The following is a 20,705-nucleotide window of genomic DNA, read 5'->3' as shown; positions in this document are numbered from 1 at the left end:
CCACAGACCGTTCAATATACTTCTGTCACCACAGTAATAGCTAACGCTACCATGTATCATGGCTGCGGATGGCTGGCAGAGGTGACTTCATGAACTCAACATACGAACCCCGTATCTGCCCATCCATGTTGTTATTGAAGCAGTCGCCTAGCAACATAGATCGCCTCTATATAAGACGTGTTGTCCTCCTCCTCAAAACAACTTACCTTCTCATCCTCATCACTCTCAGTATCATCCACACACAAGCATCCCCAATCGTCTCTTGTTCTGCCTCTGCTCCTTTGCATCTTCACAATGGTGAACTTCAAGAACCTCGCTTTCGCCGCGACTGCCCTCTTCGGGCTCGTCAATGCCGCCCCTACTACTGCCAAGGTTGACTCTAGCAAGATCATTCCTGGCAAGTACATCATCACTCTCAAGTCTGATATTGCTGCTGCCGATGTCGACAGCCATCTCAGCTGGGTTGAGGATGTTCACAAGCGTGGACTGAACAAGCGCGCCGAGAAGGGTGTTGAGCGCACCTACAAGGGCAAGTATGGCTTCCAGGGCTATGCTGGCTCTTTCGACAAGAGCACCGTCGAGGAGATCAAGAAGAACCCTGATGTAAGTGACACTGAATGTCCATGAGCTATCCAATGCTGATATCCAGTCCAGGTTGCTATCGTTGAAGAGGACCGCGAGTGGGTCATCAACTGGGTTGAGGAGGAGGAAGAAAAGGCAGAGACTCTTGCAAAGCGTGCCTTGACTACCCAGAGCGGCGCCACCTGGGGACTCGGTACGGTCTCTCACCGTTCCAGTGGATCTACCAGCTACATCTACGACACCAACGCTGGTACCAACACCTATGCCTACGTCGTCGACACTGGTGTTCGAACCACCCACAATGAATTTGAGGGCCGTGCTCAGGCCGTCTACACTGCCTTCAGTGGCGACAACGCCGATTCTGTTGGCCACGGTACTCACGTCTCTGGCACCATTGCCGGCAAGACCTACGGTGTCTCCAAGAAGGCCACCATCCAGGCTGTTAAGGTCTTCCAGGGCAGCTCTTCTAGCACCTCTATCATTCTCGCTGGTTTCAACTGGGCTGCCAATGATATCATCTCCAAGGGCCGAACTGCTCGCTCTGTCGTGAACATGTCTCTTGGTGGTGGTTACTCTGCCTCTTTCAACAACGCCGTCAACTCTGCTTCCTCATCTGGTATCATCTCTGCCATTGCTGCTGGAAACGATGGTGCCAACGCCGCCAACACATCTCCTGCCTCTGCTACCAGCGCTATCACTGTCGGTGCTATCGACAGCAGCTGGACCATTGCCTCTTACTCCAACTACGGCACTGTCCTTGACATCTTTGCTCCCGGTTCTGGCGTTCTCTCTGCCTGGTACACTAGCAACAGCGCCACCAACAGCATCAGCGGTACCTCCATGGCTACTCCCCACATTGCTGGTCTTGTCCTCTATGGTATCTCTGTCAATGGTGTCTCTGGCGTCTCTGGTGTCACCAGCTGGCTCACCAGAACTGCTACTTCTGGCAAGATCTCTGGCAACCTCCGCAGCTCCCCCAACCTGATCGGTAACAACGGCAACAGCGCCCAGTAAGCGCTTAAACATCACCAAAAGCGCCAATGGATGTCTGTTGTGAGATCCTGATCCAAGAGGTGGATGAAGGTTGGGAACGATGAGTATATACAAGTTTAAGAATGACTACAAGATTATAAAGGCAGATACTGGAGGAATTTAGGGACACTCTTTGATTCGAAAGTCGCTGTTCATAGGCCATCTGAATATACAACTGTACATATCGCGAGATCTTGGGGCCTTGGTGGTCGTAAACGAAATATGTGACTTCTCCTCATAATGCACTAATGCCTGGAAAATAGTTTGATATGGCCATAAAAGCTAGGCTTTTGAAACTGCAAGACTTGTCCTCCCCTGGGTTTCAAGCAGCCCTGGCAAGTGAGGTTTCTTTCGTACCCAGTTAGGACACAAATCAACATTCAATAAAGTTGTATAATCTAAAGTAGACTTGGCTGATATCCAATGAAGTACTAAAGTTTAGCTAAAGTTTTATAACTTCAAAGTCACTTTAGGTATAGAAGGGCGATAAAGTTGTATAGTCTTAGGTAAACTTTTGTACCTCAGAGTCACTTCAGGTATAAAGGGGGCCCTTCCTCCCACTCTGATCCAACTTTCAACTTTCAACTTTCAACCACATCATATACAATATCCTTTCCACGGCACCAAGATGCCCTGTCATAAACGAAAAGGACTGTCTCAGGACCCTTTTGAAGTTCTTCAAAACGAGACTGGAAAAACAACTGCTCCTAAGCGGCAAAGATTCGAGGCCCCCAACGACGACCCAAACGTTGACGTTGTGGATGTGGATGTCGACAACCATCTTGGACGATCTATTCGGCGCATGATGTTACTTAGCAAAGCAACCCTTCCTATTAACGTGGACGACGACGCTTACGAGTATGATGTCCTGCAAAAGAGCCCTAAAGAGCTTCACCAGGAACTACGCAGACACATCACAGATGTCAAAGAAGGGTTAAAACAGTCTGAAGATAATTCCGACATCAATGAACATATCATAGATGAACTCTCTCGCATGGTCTATGGGACTAATATGATCGAGAATGTGGGTGGAGGTCTCGACATCACACTGAAGCTCTGCAGAGACGTCTTTCGGGGAGACAAAGAACCACCCGAAGAGATTAGCGAAGACGACCCGGAGTACGAACAACTCGATCTCTATCTCTACAATAAGGACCTACCTTGCAAACATGCAGATATCCTTCGAAGTTACCGAGAAATCGTTCAACATGCCAAGGCTGCCAGGTTCATGATCGAGCAAGTCTGCATCAACGACAAGGACTTATCTGAGTATATTATCACGCAAGCACATGGCGACCTGACATACAAAATCGACATCAGCAATGATATACCCTGGAACGAATACAGTGGACAGTATCGATTATGGAATGTCCAGTGTGGTTCTCGCGTCTTCATGGACCACAGCAAAGTCCGCATTGCGATGCGCGACATGATAGAAGAACTAGAGTCCGACATCAAAGAGGCTACGGACAAAGGACAAATCGACCCGGTAGCGCTTGCTAGCAAGTATTGCCACAAGTTTGTTAACATCCATCCGTTTGGAGACGGCAACGGCAGGATGTGCCGTCTTATTCTTAACACTCTCCTCATCAAGTACGGCGGCGGGTGTCCAATCGTCACCATTGGACTGGACGGCAGAGATCGGCGGGAGTATTTGCGTATTGCCGTGGCACAAAATATGAAGCAGCTCGCGTTTTTCACGCTACAACATGCCCATGACAGTATGCTCAGGCTTAAAGAGGCGACAAAACTTAGGGTTTCCCCAGAACCCTAAATGATAAAAAGACTTAGTATAGGTTTAGGATATCTTGAGGATACCTTTTGATGAGTTTAACTTGACACCCTATATCAAAGTCTGATGTTTTCTTACTCCTGCCTAGACTCTATCTTTGACTGTGATGCCCGACAGATGTTCATTCCTGGAGGATTATAGTACAACTCAAAAGAGGCACTTTTAACCGCCACAGGCGCTTTCGGGCATTTTTAGCGAAATCCGGGGGTTATACATAAGACGAAAGTTAGAAATGAGTACATCACACCGGACCTTTATTCTATTTCATAAAATAAACTGATCTGAAGGCCTACCAAGTCTGCGCTAAATTTCCCAAAATCTTTTTATTACTTGTGATAGAAGCTCTAGGTTTTCTTATTCACTGGGGTCGCCATCAAATGTGTAGGGTGGCATAGGCGAGCAAGTGAACAGACGTGGCTGTAGGCTTCTCATATCGGATTTCCTTGAGTAACTAGATGTCATGAATATTTTTCTGTTTAATTTTCCGATGAAGCCATCTTCTTGCATCTTTATCGTGTAAAAGGGCAAGGTTTATTCGAAACTTTACATAGCGTTATGTAAGTCACAAGCACTTTCAATTGCTTGGTCCCTGTTTCTATCCAGTGTTGATCCAGAAAATCCTTCTGCCTAGCACCAGCATCCATGTACTTGCTGATCAATATTCCCAGATGAGCCTCATAAGACATAAGGCCCATCTGCCGATGCCCAGGACTGTCGGTGTTAAGTTGGCTTATTTGGATTTGACAAACTGTCACAGGAGAACATACACTGAGGATATTGGGCGTTGGAGAAGACATGCGGGATCGCCAGAGTAAGGGCCGACACCGGGGAACATGTGGGGAAGAAATGCGTTCATGATCCCGAGCGTTTAAATAGAGTGCATCTTTGCTACTCATTGCTGGGTCAGAAACCTTGGTAACAACGCGTGATTTCTTCAATACTCGGCCAACTCTTGCCCACTAAAACATCCGCGTAAGTCGGGGTACTCCGACAGGTTGATGTGGTATTGCCTTTTGCAATGTAACATCTCGAGTAAGAAAACGGATCTTGTATGGATTGCAATACGATTATTATTATTTTGTGGATTCTTATGTGGTAATATCTCTCGTTGCATGATTGCCTGACTTGCTGATTGTATCGATACTCGACCTAAAAGTAGCTTGTAACTCTAGTAATGAATAAATAAATGATCATAAAGATCGTGCTCATAATATCCTCGCTCATCAGGCAAGATGAGGCTATAATTCCAAAGTGCTTGATATTGCCATATAGAGAAGTCTTTCCCAATATGGACATCCCACGCACCCCAACCCATCGCCGGAGTCTCACCGACCCTAGCAGTGCTACTCCATAAAGATACATCGTCATTTGTATCCTTTTCTATGTTGCATCTGGGGTCCCCGGATTGGCATGAGGTGTTAGTTGCGGGGAGGTTTTAACATTGAGATCCATGTAGTTGATGGCTCGAAATGGCAATGAAATTGTCGATGATGCAAATATTGTGGTTCGTTATATAAGGCCATTGCTCTCCCGATGTTGATCTTGGTTCTGTCACACTTATACTTGCCTCGTAGCTTGGAAGAACTACTTCACTTTTTGTTTAACAGTGGTGAATATATTTATTGAAGATCCTTTCATCATGGAGTCGACAGTTGACGAGCGGACGAAGCTCGCCTACCAAAACCGATGGAGGACTCTTGCCAAGAACCCCAAGCTCATCGTCATCGCTCTCTTCGCCTCGTTCGTCTCCTACGCCCTCATACACAATCTGTCACTGACAATCGCAGCTTCGGTGGCTTTGAGTATGGCTACCAACAAGGTGTCCTAGGCCAGTCCCTAGTGATGCATCGCTTCAAGGACAACTTCCCCTCGATCGTCAACTCGTCCTCAGCCACTGGCTGGCTCACCTCGATCCTTCAGCTCGGTGGCATTTTGGGCTCCTTGTCCGCTGGTGTCTTTGGTGAAGTCTACTCACGGAAGTACACCATGCTCATGGCTTGCTGCTGGGTAATACTTGGTAGTTATTTATACATCGGAGGAACAAAGGATAATGCGTCTATGCTCTATGCTGGTCGCTTTTTCACTGGAATCGGAGTTGGCACTTTCAGTGGTGTTGGGTGAGTTCTAACTATGACCTAATACTAACAGTTGAATCTGACTGACGTCTCTTTAGTCCTCTCTACAACGCCGAATTATCCTCTCCCGAACTCCGTGGCTTCCTCGTCTCCTTCTACCAATTCTGCACCATCCTCGGCATCATGCTCTCATTCTGGATCGGATACGGCAGCAACTACATCGGCGGCACAGGAGAAGGCCAAAGCAACCTCGCATGGATGCTCCCATCCATCATCCAAGGAATTCCTGCCGTTCTTCTCGCCCTTGGAATCTGGTGGTTGCCGTTTTCCCCGCGTTGGCTCGTCAAGCAGGGTCGTGATGAGGAGGCTCTCAAAACGTTATCCTACCTTCGCAACCTACCCATCGAGCACGAACTCATTCAGGTGGAATACAAGGAGATCAAGGCCGAGGCTCTCTTTGAACAACGTGCTTTTGCCAAGAACTTCCCCAACCTGGCTGCTAAAGAGCAGGGCAGTGTCTGGATGGCCCAGTTTGCGCAGTACTATCAGATCTTCCGTACCAAGGATAACTTCAAGCGTGTTGCTACAGCTTGGCTCGTGATGTTCTGGCAGCAGTGGTCTGGTATTGACGCCATCATCTACTATGCCAGTCAAGTCTTTGAAAGTCTAGGTCTTACAGGAGGGACACAGGCTCTACTGGCGACAGGAGTTACGGGCGTTGTGTTCTTCGTCTTCACTTTACCTGCCATGGCTATCATTGACAAAGTTGGACGAAAGCCAATGCTCTATGTCGGATCCATCGTCATGCTTATCTCTATGGTTCTCGCTGGTATTATTGTCGCCAAGTTCCAGCACGATTGGGAGACGCATAGTGCTGCTGGTTGGGTTGCCGTGGCCTTCATCTGGCTCTACGTCGGGGCTTTTGGAGCTACATGGGGTCCTGTTTCTTGGACCCTTGTTGCTGAGATTTTCCCTCTCTCCATCCGATCCAAGGGTTCTTCGATTGGTGCTTCTAGTAACTGGGTAAGTAGACCCATCTCGCTTATGATCCAAGTGTGACTGACAGTGACTCCAGCTCAACAACTTTGCTGTTGCCTTTTACGTGCCTCCTATGTTTGAGACTCTCGAATGGGGCACTTACATCTTCTTTGCCGTTTTCCTGGCATGCAGTATGGTCTGGCTGTACTTTTGCCTTCCAGAAACGAAGGGTGCTACTCTCGAAGATATGGATCGAGTGTTTGGAAGCCACACTGGTGAAGAGGATGCAAAGATGCTGGATGAGGCGCGCCGAGATGTTGGTCTCGGAATTGAGCTTGAGGTTGACGCCTTGAAGGCTGAGAAGGCGTTGGTGGAGGATGGAGAGATTGAGACGAGACCATCTCACCATGAGAACGCTTAGGAGCAGAGATAGCCAAGTGAGTATGTGGGACAAAGTAACGGGCTGGTGTGCATTAGGTATTTCTGTGTATATAGATGCAGATGATACAAGTTTTGGCAAGCCACTAAGGTTTATGCTGTGAGACATGATATCGAGTACTGATTGTTCTGGTGTAAGTTGATGAGCCAATGAGGATTCAAGTTGGAATGCGGCATCTTTTGGTGGCGGAGGTGGGGTTTATCTTCTGTGGCCCGCCAACCAAACAGTGAGTGAGTGGGGGTACGTACATTTCAACTCCACCACCAAAACCGCGTCAAATTTTCCTTGACCATAATCTTCCCCTTCTCTCACTATCACTCCAAGCCTCTCTCCCTCAGAGCAACACAACACAGCAAGACGCGATCTCAAGATCAAATTATGCGTCTTGCTACAAGGTAGGTACCTATACACTTCTGCTCTCTATCCGCAGCGTTTGTCCTTCAGTCACTCAATCTTCCCACGAGTCTTCCTCACGGAGGGTCTTCTACGGACGGTGCGTTTTGTACTATCCGCACGAAGTAGTCTGAAGGATGATTTAACGACTAAAAAAAGGGACTCGCAATTCATTGTGTTCGCCTTTTTCTTGTCGTAGTTGCTAGAACAACAAGGGCCATCATAGTCCGCGTCCGTCTCGTCTTTGTTGGTCACCTTTTGGTGGATAACATTGTCTCAATTTCTACACGGGCGAGGCTCCAGGAGCACCGACATTCTTGTTTTTCTCTCTCTCTTACTGGAATATATATATATAGCACATGTGTCACTGTCATGTGATTACAGTACCTGGAATATTATCCAAGTTCATGATATCAAAGACCCTGTTGTTTTTCGACCTTCACCTTAGCACGTGCAGATGCAGATGCAATCAAGGTTTCGTATTCTTTCGTCAGAGTGGATTTGGGCCAGTGAGAGCTCAACGACGTCATCTTTGTGATATCAGATCCAGAACTTGATGTTCTATCTCAACTACCGTATTTGCCTATCTATGCTATGCTATGCTACTCTACTGTTAATACCACATATCAAAAGGCCAAGACTGCCAAGTAGATTATCATGTTCAAACTATCCAGATCATCCCCTGTCCATCGCTTCCGTTTGTATCCGTCCACTATGCGATACCTGAACCTCACCAACAACTATGCCACAAAGGCTGATCACTCCAAAAAGTCCAAGTTTGGTGATCTGCCACTGAGCACCACCGGGCCTATTAACTGCGCGCTCAGCGGTACATCGCTCTTGAATACGCCATATCTCAACAAGGGCTCTGCTTTTCCTCCTGATGAGCGTCGAGAGTTTAACCTCACAGGCTTGCTACCTCAAGGTGTTCAGACGCTTGAGCAGCAATGCAAACGTGCTTATGAGCAATATTCGTCAAGGCCCGACGACTTAGCCAAGAATACTTTTCTCACTTCCCTAAAGGATCAAAATGAGGTTCTGTACTTCAAGGTACCACTTGTGCATTGTTCCGGTATAACCGCTATGCTAATTCTTGTGTAAAGCTTCTGCAACTTCATCTCGACGAGATGATGAGCATCGTCTATACACCAACTGAAGGTGATGCTATCCAGAATTACTCTCGACTCTTCAGACGTCCCGAAGGTTGCTATCTCAACATTCGAGACCCAGATCATGTGTATCACAACCTCGCTCAATGGGGAAACCCTGAAGATATTGACTACATTGTCGTATCTGGTCTGTTTATTCTTCTCTCCTTCATATTATTAGCTACTAACGCGATGGCCAGACGGTGAAGAGATCCTCGGTATCGGTGACCAGGGCGTTGGCGGTATTCTCATCTCCGTCGCCAAGTTAGTCCTCACCACTCTCTGTGCAGGCGTCCACCCCAATAGAACCCTTCCAGTTGTCCTCGACTGCGGCACAGATAACAAGGAACTTCTCGATGATGAGCTATATCTCGGTCTCAAAGAGAAGCGTGTTCGTGGTGAGGAGTACGCCAAGTTTGTCGACACATTTGTGCAATCTGCCAGGAAGCTCTATCCCAAGGCCTACATTCACTTTGAAGACTTTGGTTTAACCAATGGTGCGCACCCTGTCTTGCAGTTTGGTGGCATTTCCTGACATTTAGGTTTTAACAGCGAGGAAGATTCTTGATCGGTATCGTCCAGACTTTGCTTGCTTCAATGATGATGTTCAAGGAACAGGCTGTGTAACTCTCGCAGCGATCTTGTCAGGTCTTCACGTCAGCAAGCAAAAGCTCAAAGATCTTCGAATGGTCGTCTTTGGAGCTGGTAGTGCTGGACTTGGTATCGCAGATCAAGTTCGAGATGCCATTGCTACGGAAGGAAATATGAGCCATGAGGAGGCAGCAAAGCAGATCTGGTAAGGCGTACATCCACCAGACAGAACACCACTGACTTTCTAGGCTGATTGACAAGCCTGGTCTCCTTACGTCGGAAACCGAAGGTGTCACCGATTCTCAAAAGATCTTTACCAAGGACGCTTCAGAGTGGAAAGACAAGGACGCTGATCTTCTCTCCGTGATCAAGGAGGTTCGACCTAACGTGCTTGTTGGCACGTCTACCAAGCCTGGTGCTTTCACCGAAGATATCATCCGTGCCATGGCTGAGCACCACGAGCGCCCTATTGTTCTTCCTCTCTCCAACCCTACGCGTTTACATGAGGCCAAACCTGAGGATATTCTCAAATGGACAAATGGAAAAGCTCTTGTAGCCACAGGCTCACCCTTCCCACCCGTCAAGGGCCCTTGGGGCAAAGACGGTTCTGAAATCACCATCAATGTCGGCGAATGCAACAACTCAGTTGTCTTCCCAGGCATCGGTCTCGGCTGCGTGCTCTCCCGGGCCAAGCACTTGACAGATCGCATGCTTGTAGCCGCTGTGGAAGGAGTTTCCTCACTGAGCCCTGTTCTCAAAGATTCAACGGCTCCTCTTCTCCCAGACGTGGATTCAGTGCGAGATGTCAGTGTCCGCATTGCCCGCAATGTGATACAAGCAGCTGTCAAGGATGGCGAGGCTACACAGGATGGCATCCCTGAAAAGGAAGAAGATTTGGAGGAGTGGATCAAAGAGCAGATGTGGGATCCCGTCTACCGGCCGTTGAAGAAGGTTGACCTGGAGGGCGCCACCAGAGAGGCTAGAGGAGAGCTCAAGAAAGCCGGAACAGTCCATCGAGTTGGCCATACATAGACTTTGCTTTAGAATATGGATAGAATTCTACGTTCAGGCTTTGGATGCGGGTATAGTATATAGTCGAGTTAGTCGACATTCAAAGTCCAGCTTGATATTAATGACAGTGAAGATTCCAAAGCGATCCTAGCCCTCCGTGATAAAAAGAGAACCCAGTATTCAAATATTTCCAAGCCCACTTAAGCTTCCGAAGGTTACATTTACCGGTCGCAAACTCCAACGCCCAACCTACCTTGTCATACAACATACTTCAACGTTTATCCTGCACACCGTTTAGATGACGCCAGCACGCGCAGCCTCACCAGCATTGTCCTGCACGAGATCTTCCATCCTTCTCTTGCCCCTGCCCAGGCCACCCTCACCAACACCCATGCGACGAGCAACATATCGCTGAGCAACAGTACCGATAGAAAGGTTGAGAAGCTCCTCAAGCCACTCGGCGACCCATTCTCGAGGGTCAACGCCACCGCTCTCAATGATATCCCTGATCTCTTCGGGAATATTGGCGTCGGCCACATCGCCATCCTCGCCAGATCGGGGCGTGAGAGGGGCGGGTGTATCGAGCCACTGAACCCATCGAGCAGGAACAGACTGGCTGACGGTATAAAATTCAATGTCATGAACAGGATCCAGGATGAAAACAGCGAAACAAATGAGTTCCTCATTCTCATCTTGATCCTCGACACCAGAAGAGTCCTTCTCCTTCTCCGCAGAAGCAGTGCGAGCGAACAGGTTCTTGTCCTCATCCACTGAGATTGCCTGGACAGCCAGGAACAGATCCGAGGTTCTAACAGGGTTGGTCTCGCTCACATCTTCGGTGGCCTTGTGCTTGGCTGCTTCGACACCACCATTGGCAGAGAAGTATTCGTTCGCATGCGATTCGGCGTTGGCGCGGCAAAGCTTGGTTCCTTCAGGCAAACCCTTGATCAATCCCAGCTCACGGGGCGTATCAGTTTGTCTCCACCAAGGGCCGTCGTGCCATCCAGTAATACTTTCGGTGCTACGTCGAGAGTGGCTCTCCTGGCCACGCTGAATGACAAGAAGGTCACCGCCCTCAACCTGTGCCATCACATGGCCAAAGACGTTATGAATCAGGGGGTCGAGTGACGGGTAGCCGACAAGATCGTGGGTGATATGAATGAGAAGTCGTTCATGGGAACTGATAGGTGGCGCAAGCGTGTGGAGGATGTTGGTGAAGGTAGGTAGAGCACGGTGTCGGAGTTCATCACCTAAACCCTTAATTAGCTAGAGATTCATGATTCAGAGTCATTTCGAACATACCATAGGTTCGAAGAGTGTTGACATCAAGTCCCCTGATTCCCTTGACCTGGTCTGCCCACTTCTTGGCCTCTTCATTCTGTTGGATCTGTGAGACAGCGGCTTCGGCCTGCTTCATAGCAGCACTGGCCGTGGATAAAATGCCACCCCACCATCCTCCACCAGAGGCTTGAGGGGCAGTTTCTCGCTGAACAGGCTCAGATGTCGGCTTCTTCTCGTTCTCGTAAAGTTCTGAGCTCGTGGCGCTTGGTGTGAATGTTGCTTTCAGGCTGCGTGCACTATCGGTAGACTTGCGAGGGTCGCCAGCGGGGGGTGTTGCTGTGGAACGACGGGTAGCATCCTTAAGGCGGGGAGTATGGGGTCGTGAAGGCTGCTCTGCCAGTTCCGATTCAAGGTCGGCGAGAATATCCTGATCGGCAAGTGCCTTGGATGCGGCAGAGGTCGGCTTAGACTTTGTTGTCTTCTTGGGCTTCTTATCGCGGTCAAGGCCAGACAACAACTCGTCAATGTCGACGTCGTCACCAGCGGCGGTGGGCTTTGTCTTTTTCGACGCCATAATTGCAGAGGCCTGCTACAGCTGCGACCTGGAAAGAGTGTATTGATGTGGAATTGACTTCGCGTCAAGTGTCGAAAGTTGTCGTGCTGATGACTTGGTAAAGGCGGGGGGTTGAAAGAAGGTTGTTTGGCGCAAAAGAGAGGACTCCTAAGGGAGATGGTTGGAGCTCTGGAGAGGTAGGTACGACACCGACAGCTGCAAGGGTCCAGGAGTACCGGGAAGGCAGGAACGTCTAACACGTGCTGTTTCCGAGTGGGTGATGGCGGTTACATCACTATAGTGAGGAGCTAGGACAACAGCATACACAGATGTAGATAAGTGTTTCGTGTAAGTGAGATCTCATGCAATAGTTAATGATATCATTGCGTTCCTGGGATACTCTTCTTTGAGATTGTCAGATGTAATTGCTGATGTGACTGAAACATCATCTACTTGTCGGCTACTCACCAATGACACTAATTGTGTGGGCATCAAGCCTCACCAACAGCTCAGCCGGAGTACTCGTCAAGTATTGTAATTGGCTGGCCAGCGACTTACAACAGCTAAGCAACCACTAACACCCAGTGATTTGCAGCAGACGACACGGTCATGCTCATACCTGACTTGTACTAGCGCCGTGTAGTTCCGTGGAAATAGAATTGCCTGATTGGTCTGGAGGAACCCCGGAGAAGGGGACGCTGGGGCGGGTACGTACTGACGGGTTTGCCAGGTCCCTGAGCCTTGCGAGAGATTGGGTCTTTCAGTGGCCGGGATACCACTAACAGAAGAGGCCCCAGGCGGGTCTAGCCTTGGCTGGCTTATTCGGACGGACCAGACCACGACACCTTGAGAAAATCGACGGGAGACCAACATCAGAGCCAAAAGGAGACTGTCTCGTCTTCATCACACACGCCTCTTGTCATATATTGCACTGCACTCTTGGTTAAACCGTCGCCTCCGGTATCAAGGCGTGCGTATCAGGTCACTTCCCATTGTTAAGGGCGTCTTTTTAGCCTTTGTCTTGCGTTTTACTTTTACTTTTACTCGGGCCCGTCTGTCGTGTCTTGTCCTTTTTTGCAAGTTGCCGCCAATTCCCTGTCCTGTACTTCAAAATTCTTTCTCTGCCCTGGCTTGTTTCTCTTACTCCATCCGACACGCTCATCTCATTCATTCATTCATATCCACGCACTTTGAGCCTCGTCCTCTTTCGAGGCTGCGCCTGTCTGGTCATAAATTTTCAGGCTTGCACGTATTCCCTGATATTTGGCATTGCGCTCTTAATAAGTTACCCGTCTCGTGGATTCACTCGCATGACGCCTCTCGCGGGCCCGGCTGGCCACTAACTACACGTCCTTGCTGTAAACTTGGATCCCAGCCTCATCCCATCCAACCATTCAAAATCTCTCTCGGGCCAGACAGAACTTACAAGCCTGTCCTGGCTGTACAATGGATCGCTCGCGCCGGATGCCTCAACGTCGCCGTCCGTTAGGAGCTTCTGCTTCTCCTACTTCTACTTCAGAGGCTTCCTTTGACCTGAATCCACTCACAAGTCCTGTTGTTTCTCACACTAATACCACCACAACGCCTCAAGGTGTAGGCGTTGGTGGCCGCCGCTCAGCCAAACCTCTCCAACACGCCTTCACTTTCTCTTCTCCAAGCAGTAGTCGCAATTCGAATGCCAAGAAGCGTTCTACTACTATGGATAACTATCCAATTCCTGATGAGGGTGAGCATGGGCCCAAAAAGGGCGGCCACAGTCTTCGTAAGCGTGCTCGCGTGGATTACACGTTTGAGCACATCGACGACGATGTCATCGTTCCCAATTCCACTTCTTCAGCACGCGGCAAAAAGAGAAGGTCTGAGGTCAACTTTGACACAGATGACTTTTACAGCAATGACTCTAAGAGGCGAGGCGCCTCCATGGGTGCTGACACCCCGTCCAATCGCCGGAGGAATCCGACTCGAAAATCCAGTGACCTCAAGGCATATCATCAAGCTGCCTTGCAAGATGATGATAACGACGTTCAAGACACGATTGAAGTCGGTGCCTATTACTCAGATGTCGATGACTCTGAGCTGAGAGACGCCGCTTCAAATAACTCATCCCCCCAGAATAAGATGCCATCAAAGGACTCACCTAAAAAGTCCCCCCATAATGAGTCCACCAAGGATGCATTTGCCGCTCCTCAAGTTGGTGAGAATCAACACCAGCTTGAAACAAAAGAAACCTTACCCGTTCCCCAGGTTGAGCAAATCTCCTCAGACACAGTTTCTTCTGTTGTGGAACCTACACGAACCTCTATCGAGGAACCTGCATCTCAACCTACAGAGCCGCAGGCCGAAAAACTTCCCAAAGTGGAACCCGAGCCGGAATCACTGAGTACAGCGCATAAGTCACCGGCTGCAGAAGATGTTAATGAAGTAAAGCCACCAGCAGTGGCAGTGGCAGATGCACAATCTGAACCAGCTGCCACGGCAGTGCTAGATTCTCATCCAGTTGAAGTGGAACCAGAGGTAATAACAGAGGCAGTGGCAGCGCCAGTGTCAGAGCCGGTGCCAGCACCGACAATAGCACATCTGCCAATTACAGCCGACGAGAACAATAAGAGTGAATCTGCTCACTCAACTATTGTTCCCGCATCTGAGCCACTGCCTATGCCTGTCAATGGAGTTGCTGAAGTCCCCGCTACCGAACCTCTTCCTCAAGATTCTTCTGAGCCTGCTCTCTCTCTTACCAACACCAACAACACCGATACAGATACCAACATCAAGCAAGAATCATCTCATCACGTCACAAACATCTATCAATTTCCTACAGCAACCGACAAGCTAATCGACCTTCATCAAGACGACAAGATGAACGCAATGGACAACATGGAGATCGATTCTGCTCAGGACGAGCATCCTACTCAGGATGTCGAAATGACTGATGCCGCGCCTCTTGATACACAAGAGCTTGTGCAGGAGCCTGTGCAGGAGCGCGTAAGCAAGCCTGCACAAGCGCCCACGGAGCTCACACAAGAACTCGAACAACTTTCACAATTGCCCGAACAAGAACCTGCACAGAAGTCCACGACAGCAGCTTTACCCCCAGCTGTGCCGTCGCGTTCTGCTTCAAGAGCTCGCTCTACATCACCACCAAAGTCACCCTCAAAGCCACCATCACCATCACCATCACCTGCTCGAGAGACTGAAGAGCTTCGACAGTCTGTTGAGAACGTCGCATCTCCCCAAAATGTCACCTCCAACGATGTTCCCACGTCTTTGGAGGTGAATGGCGACTCCACAAAGGATGAGAAGGTAAACAATAAGACTGTTGAAAACAATAAAGACAAAGAGTCCGCACAAGTGCCGGCCACTGCCGACGAGCTTCTAATCCCAGACTCACCTGAGATTCCTGTCACTCAAGAGGAACCTACCACCATTTCGAGCCCTACCGAACTGAAAGCTCCTACTCCACCTCCTACTGAGACCATCGAAACCCCCGCTTCTTCTGCTCCCTCAGACACGAAAGCAAGTCCCCAGAAGCCTGTGGCTCCCCGAATTGCCCTAGAGTCAATGCCACAGCCTACCCCCGCCGGCCGCTGGTCACATCTTAGGCCTTATGTCGATGGGGAGTTTACACTATACCCAGAGAAGAAGCGTCGCTCTGATGAAGACGGTGCCAATGATGACACAACACCTGAAGGAAAGGACACTGACATGGAGCCCATGGTGGACGATCAGTATGATATCGTCGATGGGGCGGGCCTCGAAGCACCTACACCCGCACTGAACACTCCTACACGCGGTTCTCCAGTGGCCGACTCCACAGATCCTACAGCTTTCAATTCACCTGCTCCAGGTGGAGATGATGGTGATGACGCTGACGTCTCTGAATCTCAGGAAGTGCCAGGACGTACACGTTATTACAAATATAGAAAGCTCAGAGACCCTGAGGAGTACATCTCCATCCTCGAGAACTACGAGGACATGTCAACTGAAGACCTATACGAACTCCTCGAGGCCGTCAATGTCTCCATGGTTCAGTGGCAGGATGAGTGGAATGACCTGGGCGGTGTTGTTGACGATTACGAGAACTCGCTCCGTCGACGAGCTGCCGATGCCAAGTACGAAGCCCGCACTCGCAACCTCAACCAGCATGGCCTTAACTATGAAGAACCTGAATTCGCTGTCAAGGGCTACAAGTCTCGCGACAAGGAAGGTCTCAATGAGACCCGTTATCTTCAAGGACAAGATCGTATTATGGCAGCTGCCTACGGCTTTGAATACGATCCTCATCCTTCAAAGATTGGCAAGCAAAACCCCGAAACACAACAGGTCGGAATCATGACGCGTGGACGATCTCTGCGAAACCAGCCCCGACAGACCGCAAAGGCCACTGAGACGGATGAGGTTGTCGGCAAACGTCAGCGCAAGCCTGTCCAGCTCTTCGATCCCGCAACACAGGATGTCAGTCGGAGCTCAACACCTGTGCCTCCCACTCGTGGTGGTCGTCGACGCAAGAACGCCAACGCTGAGGATGAGACTCAAACCAACCTTTCAGTCAGCTTCAACACTGAGGCTGCCTCGGACAATGAGGCTTCGGGTCCCAAGACTAGACGTAAGCGTGGTCGCGGCAAGAATGCTGCTGTTACCGAAGAACCTGCCCCTACACCAGACGCCGAGGAACCAGTACAAGAATCGCCCGCAAAGACTACTCGTCGTGGCCGGGCCAGACCTGCCGTCAAGTATGAAGAGGCTGATCCCAATGAGTTTGTCGATGACGAACCCCAAGAGGAAGAAGAAGTGCAGGAGAAGGAAGAGAAGGCGCCTGTCCGCCGTGCCATTGTTACTCTCAAGCTTCCCAGGGCTTACTATACCGATGTCACGCCTGAAAACGAGATCACCGATAATGGCGACTCTCGCCCTACCACCGCCTCCTCTGAAGCATCTGGCCACACTGCTGAGTCATCTTATTCGTTCCGACCCAAGCGACAGAAGCGCTTCCGCGACGATCCCAACGAAGCTGAAGAGTTGGCTCAGGCACCGCCCAAGAAGAAGGGCAAGCGAACCAGCGGAGGTACCACCACCACTGAGGTTCCATCTAGTGCTTCTACACCAGCTCCCTCTGTCGAACCAGCACAAGTGCCAAACAGCCGCAAGATTCAAAAGATCAAAGTGGTCAGGTCTGGCCAGGATGCTAGGAACGGAGGGACGCCCGCACCTCAAGCGCTTCCTCCTGCTGCTGCTGTTCCTGCTACAGGACCCCCCTCCGCTCCCCCATCTGTCGCAGGGGACGATGGAGATGATACACCCAAAGATTACAAGTCCATGACCAAGTCAGAGAAGATGTCTGCATCGATGAAGAGTAAGTTTCCTAACATGTTTCTCTTTTTGCCATTCACAAGCTAACACAATCACAGATCGTTGGGCCAATGGAAATATGGCTGGAGCCGTTGAGAAACGCAAGGCGACCCTGGCGGCTAAGAAGGCTGCTCAAGCGGCAGCCGAGCAAAGAACAGGTGTCGCCGCTCCCAACAAGCCTAAAGGCAAAGCCACCATTAAGAGGGATTCTTCCTCTCTTAAGATGCAGATGCAGCCTGATCAACCACAGATGCCACCACAGCAACCACCCATGCTGCATCAACCGCCACCGATGCACCCTCATCAGCATGAGCTTCCTCCTCACCAGTATCACCCTCACCAGCATCAACATCAGCACCCGCCTCACCCGATGCATCTGCAGCAACAACCCCCAATGCATCCAGGTCACCCTCAACATCTTCCTCCTCCCCCTCCCCCTCCTCATCAAGCTGGAAACCCGCCTCCTCCTTTCATGCATGGCCACCCTCAGCACCACGGCCATGGCCACAGCCACGGAATGCCTGGTATGGGGTACCCCTACTAGAGGATACGAGAGCACGAGACTGGTCTCCAGACTGGCCATCAAATGACGACACTTCTACAAACACAGAACAAAAAAAATATGAATTAAAAAAAAGCAATAACGTCTCGAGCTTCTGGCCCTTCAGCCCAGTAGCTCAATGTAACTCTCACGACCCACCACGAGGCATGTAGTCTCATCTGGTATATACATACATACAACCACTCTGTATACTACGGAACAAACAAGAGAGGTTTTTTGGATGCAGATTCCGATGCACGTCTTTTCTCTTGTACACTAGATACGAAGAACCATCGTTCGTTTCTTGTCTTGTTTTTAGTTTTGTTTTATTCTTTCTTCATGTTCATTCATCATACATGAATATATGCATGCGATGGAATGAGGGGGTCTTTGCATAATCGTTTCGGCATGCATCAAATGGGCAACTCGTCCAAGTTGGGAGGTTTTATAGCGTGAGAAAAGGTGTGGCGAGCTTATTAGCAAGCGCCTAAAAGACGAATTTTAATGTCAAGTTATATACATCTAATGTCTGTTTTGGTGTGATTGTGATTGTGTTGTAAATGGATCGAATACTAAACGACTCGTAGAAGATATTGATTACCACAACGACGAACGAGAAGTGAAGTCAGCGATCTCTGAACTATAGTAAGGTAAACAGGGCACAATAGCAGCTGCGTTGTGAATTCAGATAATGTTATAGACCAATTTGTCTATAGACAGATCGTCCTTATCACTACACCTCTCAATTGCAAGAAAAGGGTGTAAAGAATAAACCAGTTGTTTCTATAGGGTAGATGCTGCGCGACATGGACAGCAAGAGTATGCATAACCAGCTCTTCTGGACCAATCAAGACTTGCAAGCAGGATTTCCAGCAGATTTCATCGATAGATTACGGATCCGTTGGCATATTGAACTGTAGAACTTGACAGTCTAGACTGCCGAGTTTCATGCACATCACTAATCATGACTTCACAGGTTCACGGCGAGAAGAATTGCACATAGTTTAACCCAAAAAGAACACAACGCCCAGGGGAAGATGGATTGAAGTGACTTTTGTTTTGTCCTTGATGTGAATGCCTGGTATGTGAATCATCCTTACACGCCGCAAACCGAAATGCAAGAGCCTTGTGCCAAATCCAGCGACTTTAAAAGTAGTAGATAAAAAGAACATTGCCCCGATTTTGATAAAAAACAACCCTCACCCAGTTTTTCGCCCCTTTGCCAATTCTTGTTGGAAGAGGGGGAAATAAATAAAAGAGGTTCTTTGCGGGGAGGGGGGGAACAGATGTTTCTTTACCGCGCTCTATCTGATCGCATTCGGGACAGAAACCCAACCACCACGCACCGCACGCCCTTTTGTCTTTCCTTGATTCTCTTTCGCAAGCAAGCACTTTACATGACGACACCGGAGTTGCTGGCAATACGCTGGGAGGGATGTTAGTACAGTGAATGTGAGTCGAAAGTTGGGACAAGAACTTACGGGCCACAGCTCAGCAGCCTCCTTACCAACAGGGCCAGTGATGGCAGAGCCCTTCATCTCACCCTTGGGGTTGACGATCTACACATGCATGTTAGTCTCCATTTGTCTCGTCTCGTGTGCAAAGGTTGTACATACAACACCAGCGTTGTCCTCAAAGTACAGGAAGACACCGTCGAATCGCTTCCAGGGCTTGGACTGTCGGACGATGACGGCGGGGTGAACCTTCTTTCGGAGCTCGGGCTTTCCCTTCTTGACGGTGGCCATGACCATGTCACCGACACCACCGGCGGGCAATCGGTTCAGGCGGGCACCGATACCCTTGACGGCGATGATGTAGAGGTTTCGGGCACCCGAGTTGTCGGCGCAGTTCATGACGGCACCGCTGGAGAAGGAGTTAGTTTGCTGGTTCGGGGGTTACGGTATTGGGAGTTTTCGTACACAGGGAGACCGAGGGTCATCTTGAGCTTGCCACCAGGGGCACCACGGCTGTGAGAGCAAGTCAGTATTTTGTTTTTGATGTCCTTAACATTTCGTCTTTGTGTCTCTGGTTCTCCTTTTCGTCATGCCGAATTTTCTGCCAAAGTCTGCCCGTCGGTGGTTTCAAGGCTTAGACAGCGTTTGTTTGTCGAGCCATTGTCGTCCAAATCGAATTGAAAAAAATTCAAGGCAGAAGAGCAATGAATTTCGTAGTCACCAGTCAACCCAGTGATGCCGTGTTTCTCAAGATAATGTCGTTTATTTCCGTTGTGTGCGCAGGCACAAACTTGGTCGCCCTGAAACCCCCGCCAAAACCAGCACTCGAAATAATTTCCAACTCTTTTTTGCGCATCGGAGCAAAGCCATGACGGAGGAGACAGACAGACAAAATTCGAGATGGCGAGAAGCGAGACGAGAGACCTAAAGCGAAGCGAAAGCTGTTGAGGGTATTCGAGAGCTACTTACGAGATCTTGGCCATTTTGTCTGAAGGGTTAGTGTGGCGTTACTTCGTGAAAGAGGTCGTGGTCGGGTTCGGGTCTCGAGATGAACAAACTGACAGTAGCTTCAGTTTTCAGGGCAATTTTGATTTTTCGTGGGGGACAAACCCTAGACGAGGAAGGTGCGATCAGTTCACGTGACTGGAGTGCACCTGCAGAATGGGTCAGCCAATCAAGCACTGCCCCTCACTTGGCAGTACTCCTAAAACCCACACCACAACCAAGTGCCTCAATCACACACACATCTTGGTTCAGCCAATATAGTATAAACTTTCTCTTCCTGCTGCCATCAATCCGGCTTGATCCCCGGCGAAGCACGCCCGGTTAGCTCAATCGGTAGAGCGTGAGACTCTTAAGAGTTCACAATCTCAAGGTTGCGGGTTCGACCCCCGCATCGGGCTGTTCCTATAAATACATATTCATGATTGAGATGTGCTTTCTTTTTTGCAGTTTTAGAGGCTTGTGTGTGTTGACATGAACTTGACAA

General features: G+C 49.4%; 7 protein-coding genes; 5 read left to right on the top strand and 2 right to left on the bottom strand.

Moving 5' to 3' along the window:
- Nucleotides 1-294: 294 nt before the first annotated feature.
- FFUJ_00424 (probable endopeptidase K) lies at nt 295-1,596 on the top strand (the record flags this gene model as incomplete). XM_023573309.1 has 2 exons in its annotated part: nt 295-603; nt 655-1,596. 2 exons carry the CDS (start codon nt 295-297, stop codon nt 1,594-1,596), a joined length of 1,251 nt encoding a protein of 416 aa, XP_023425051.1.
- A 646-nt stretch (nt 1,597-2,242) lies between these two features.
- Nucleotides 2,243-3,388, top strand: FFUJ_00425 (uncharacterized protein; the record flags this gene model as incomplete). Its single annotated transcript, XM_023573308.1, has 1 exon — nt 2,243-3,388. One exon carries the CDS (start codon nt 2,243-2,245, stop codon nt 3,386-3,388), a length of 1,146 nt encoding a protein of 381 aa, XP_023425050.1.
- Nucleotides 3,389-5,045: 1,657 nt separating this feature from the next.
- Nucleotides 5,046-6,880, top strand: FFUJ_00426 (related to quinate transport protein; the record flags this gene model as incomplete). XM_023573307.1 has 4 exons in its annotated part: nt 5,046-5,146; nt 5,194-5,523; nt 5,580-6,504; nt 6,557-6,880. 4 exons carry the CDS (start codon nt 5,046-5,048, stop codon nt 6,878-6,880), a joined length of 1,680 nt encoding a protein of 559 aa, XP_023425049.1.
- A 1,125-nt stretch (nt 6,881-8,005) lies between these two features.
- On the top strand, nt 8,006-10,062 carry FFUJ_00427 (probable malate dehydrogenase (oxaloacetate decarboxylating) (NADP+); the record flags this gene model as incomplete). XM_023573305.1 has 5 exons in its annotated part: nt 8,006-8,341; nt 8,395-8,587; nt 8,640-8,936; nt 8,992-9,235; nt 9,279-10,062. The coding sequence occupies 5 exons, from the start codon at nt 8,006-8,008 to the stop codon at nt 10,060-10,062; spliced, it is 1,854 nt and encodes a 617-aa protein (XP_023425048.1).
- A 273-nt stretch (nt 10,063-10,335) lies between these two features.
- FFUJ_00428 (troponin T-like protein) lies at nt 10,336-11,896 on the bottom strand (the record flags this gene model as incomplete). XM_023573304.1 has 2 exons in its annotated part: nt 10,336-11,291; nt 11,344-11,896. The coding sequence occupies 2 exons, from the start codon at nt 11,894-11,896 to the stop codon at nt 10,336-10,338; spliced, it is 1,509 nt and encodes a 502-aa protein (XP_023425047.1).
- A 1,425-nt stretch (nt 11,897-13,321) lies between these two features.
- FFUJ_00429 (uncharacterized protein) lies at nt 13,322-17,765 on the top strand (the record flags this gene model as incomplete). XM_023573303.1 has 2 exons in its annotated part: nt 13,322-17,225; nt 17,281-17,765. The coding sequence occupies 2 exons, from the start codon at nt 13,322-13,324 to the stop codon at nt 17,763-17,765; spliced, it is 4,389 nt and encodes a 1,462-aa protein (XP_023425046.1).
- A 1,390-nt stretch (nt 17,766-19,155) lies between these two features.
- Nucleotides 19,156-20,199, bottom strand: FFUJ_00430 (probable ribosomal protein L23.e, cytosolic; the record flags this gene model as incomplete). XM_023573302.1 has 5 exons in its annotated part: nt 19,156-19,188; nt 19,244-19,321; nt 19,379-19,625; nt 19,682-19,729; nt 20,186-20,199. The coding sequence occupies 5 exons, from the start codon at nt 20,197-20,199 to the stop codon at nt 19,156-19,158; spliced, it is 420 nt and encodes a 139-aa protein (XP_023425540.1).
- Nucleotides 20,200-20,705: the final 506 nt, after the last annotated feature.

This window comes from Fusarium fujikuroi, chromosome FFUJ_chr01 (assembly GCF_900079805.1).
Source record: "Fusarium fujikuroi IMI 58289 draft genome, chromosome FFUJ_chr01".
Classification (NCBI taxonomy): Eukaryota; Fungi; Ascomycota; class Sordariomycetes; order Hypocreales; family Nectriaceae; genus Fusarium; species Fusarium fujikuroi.
Note: the sequence above shows the minus strand (reverse complement) of the source record. Positions and strands in the feature narration are given on the sequence as shown.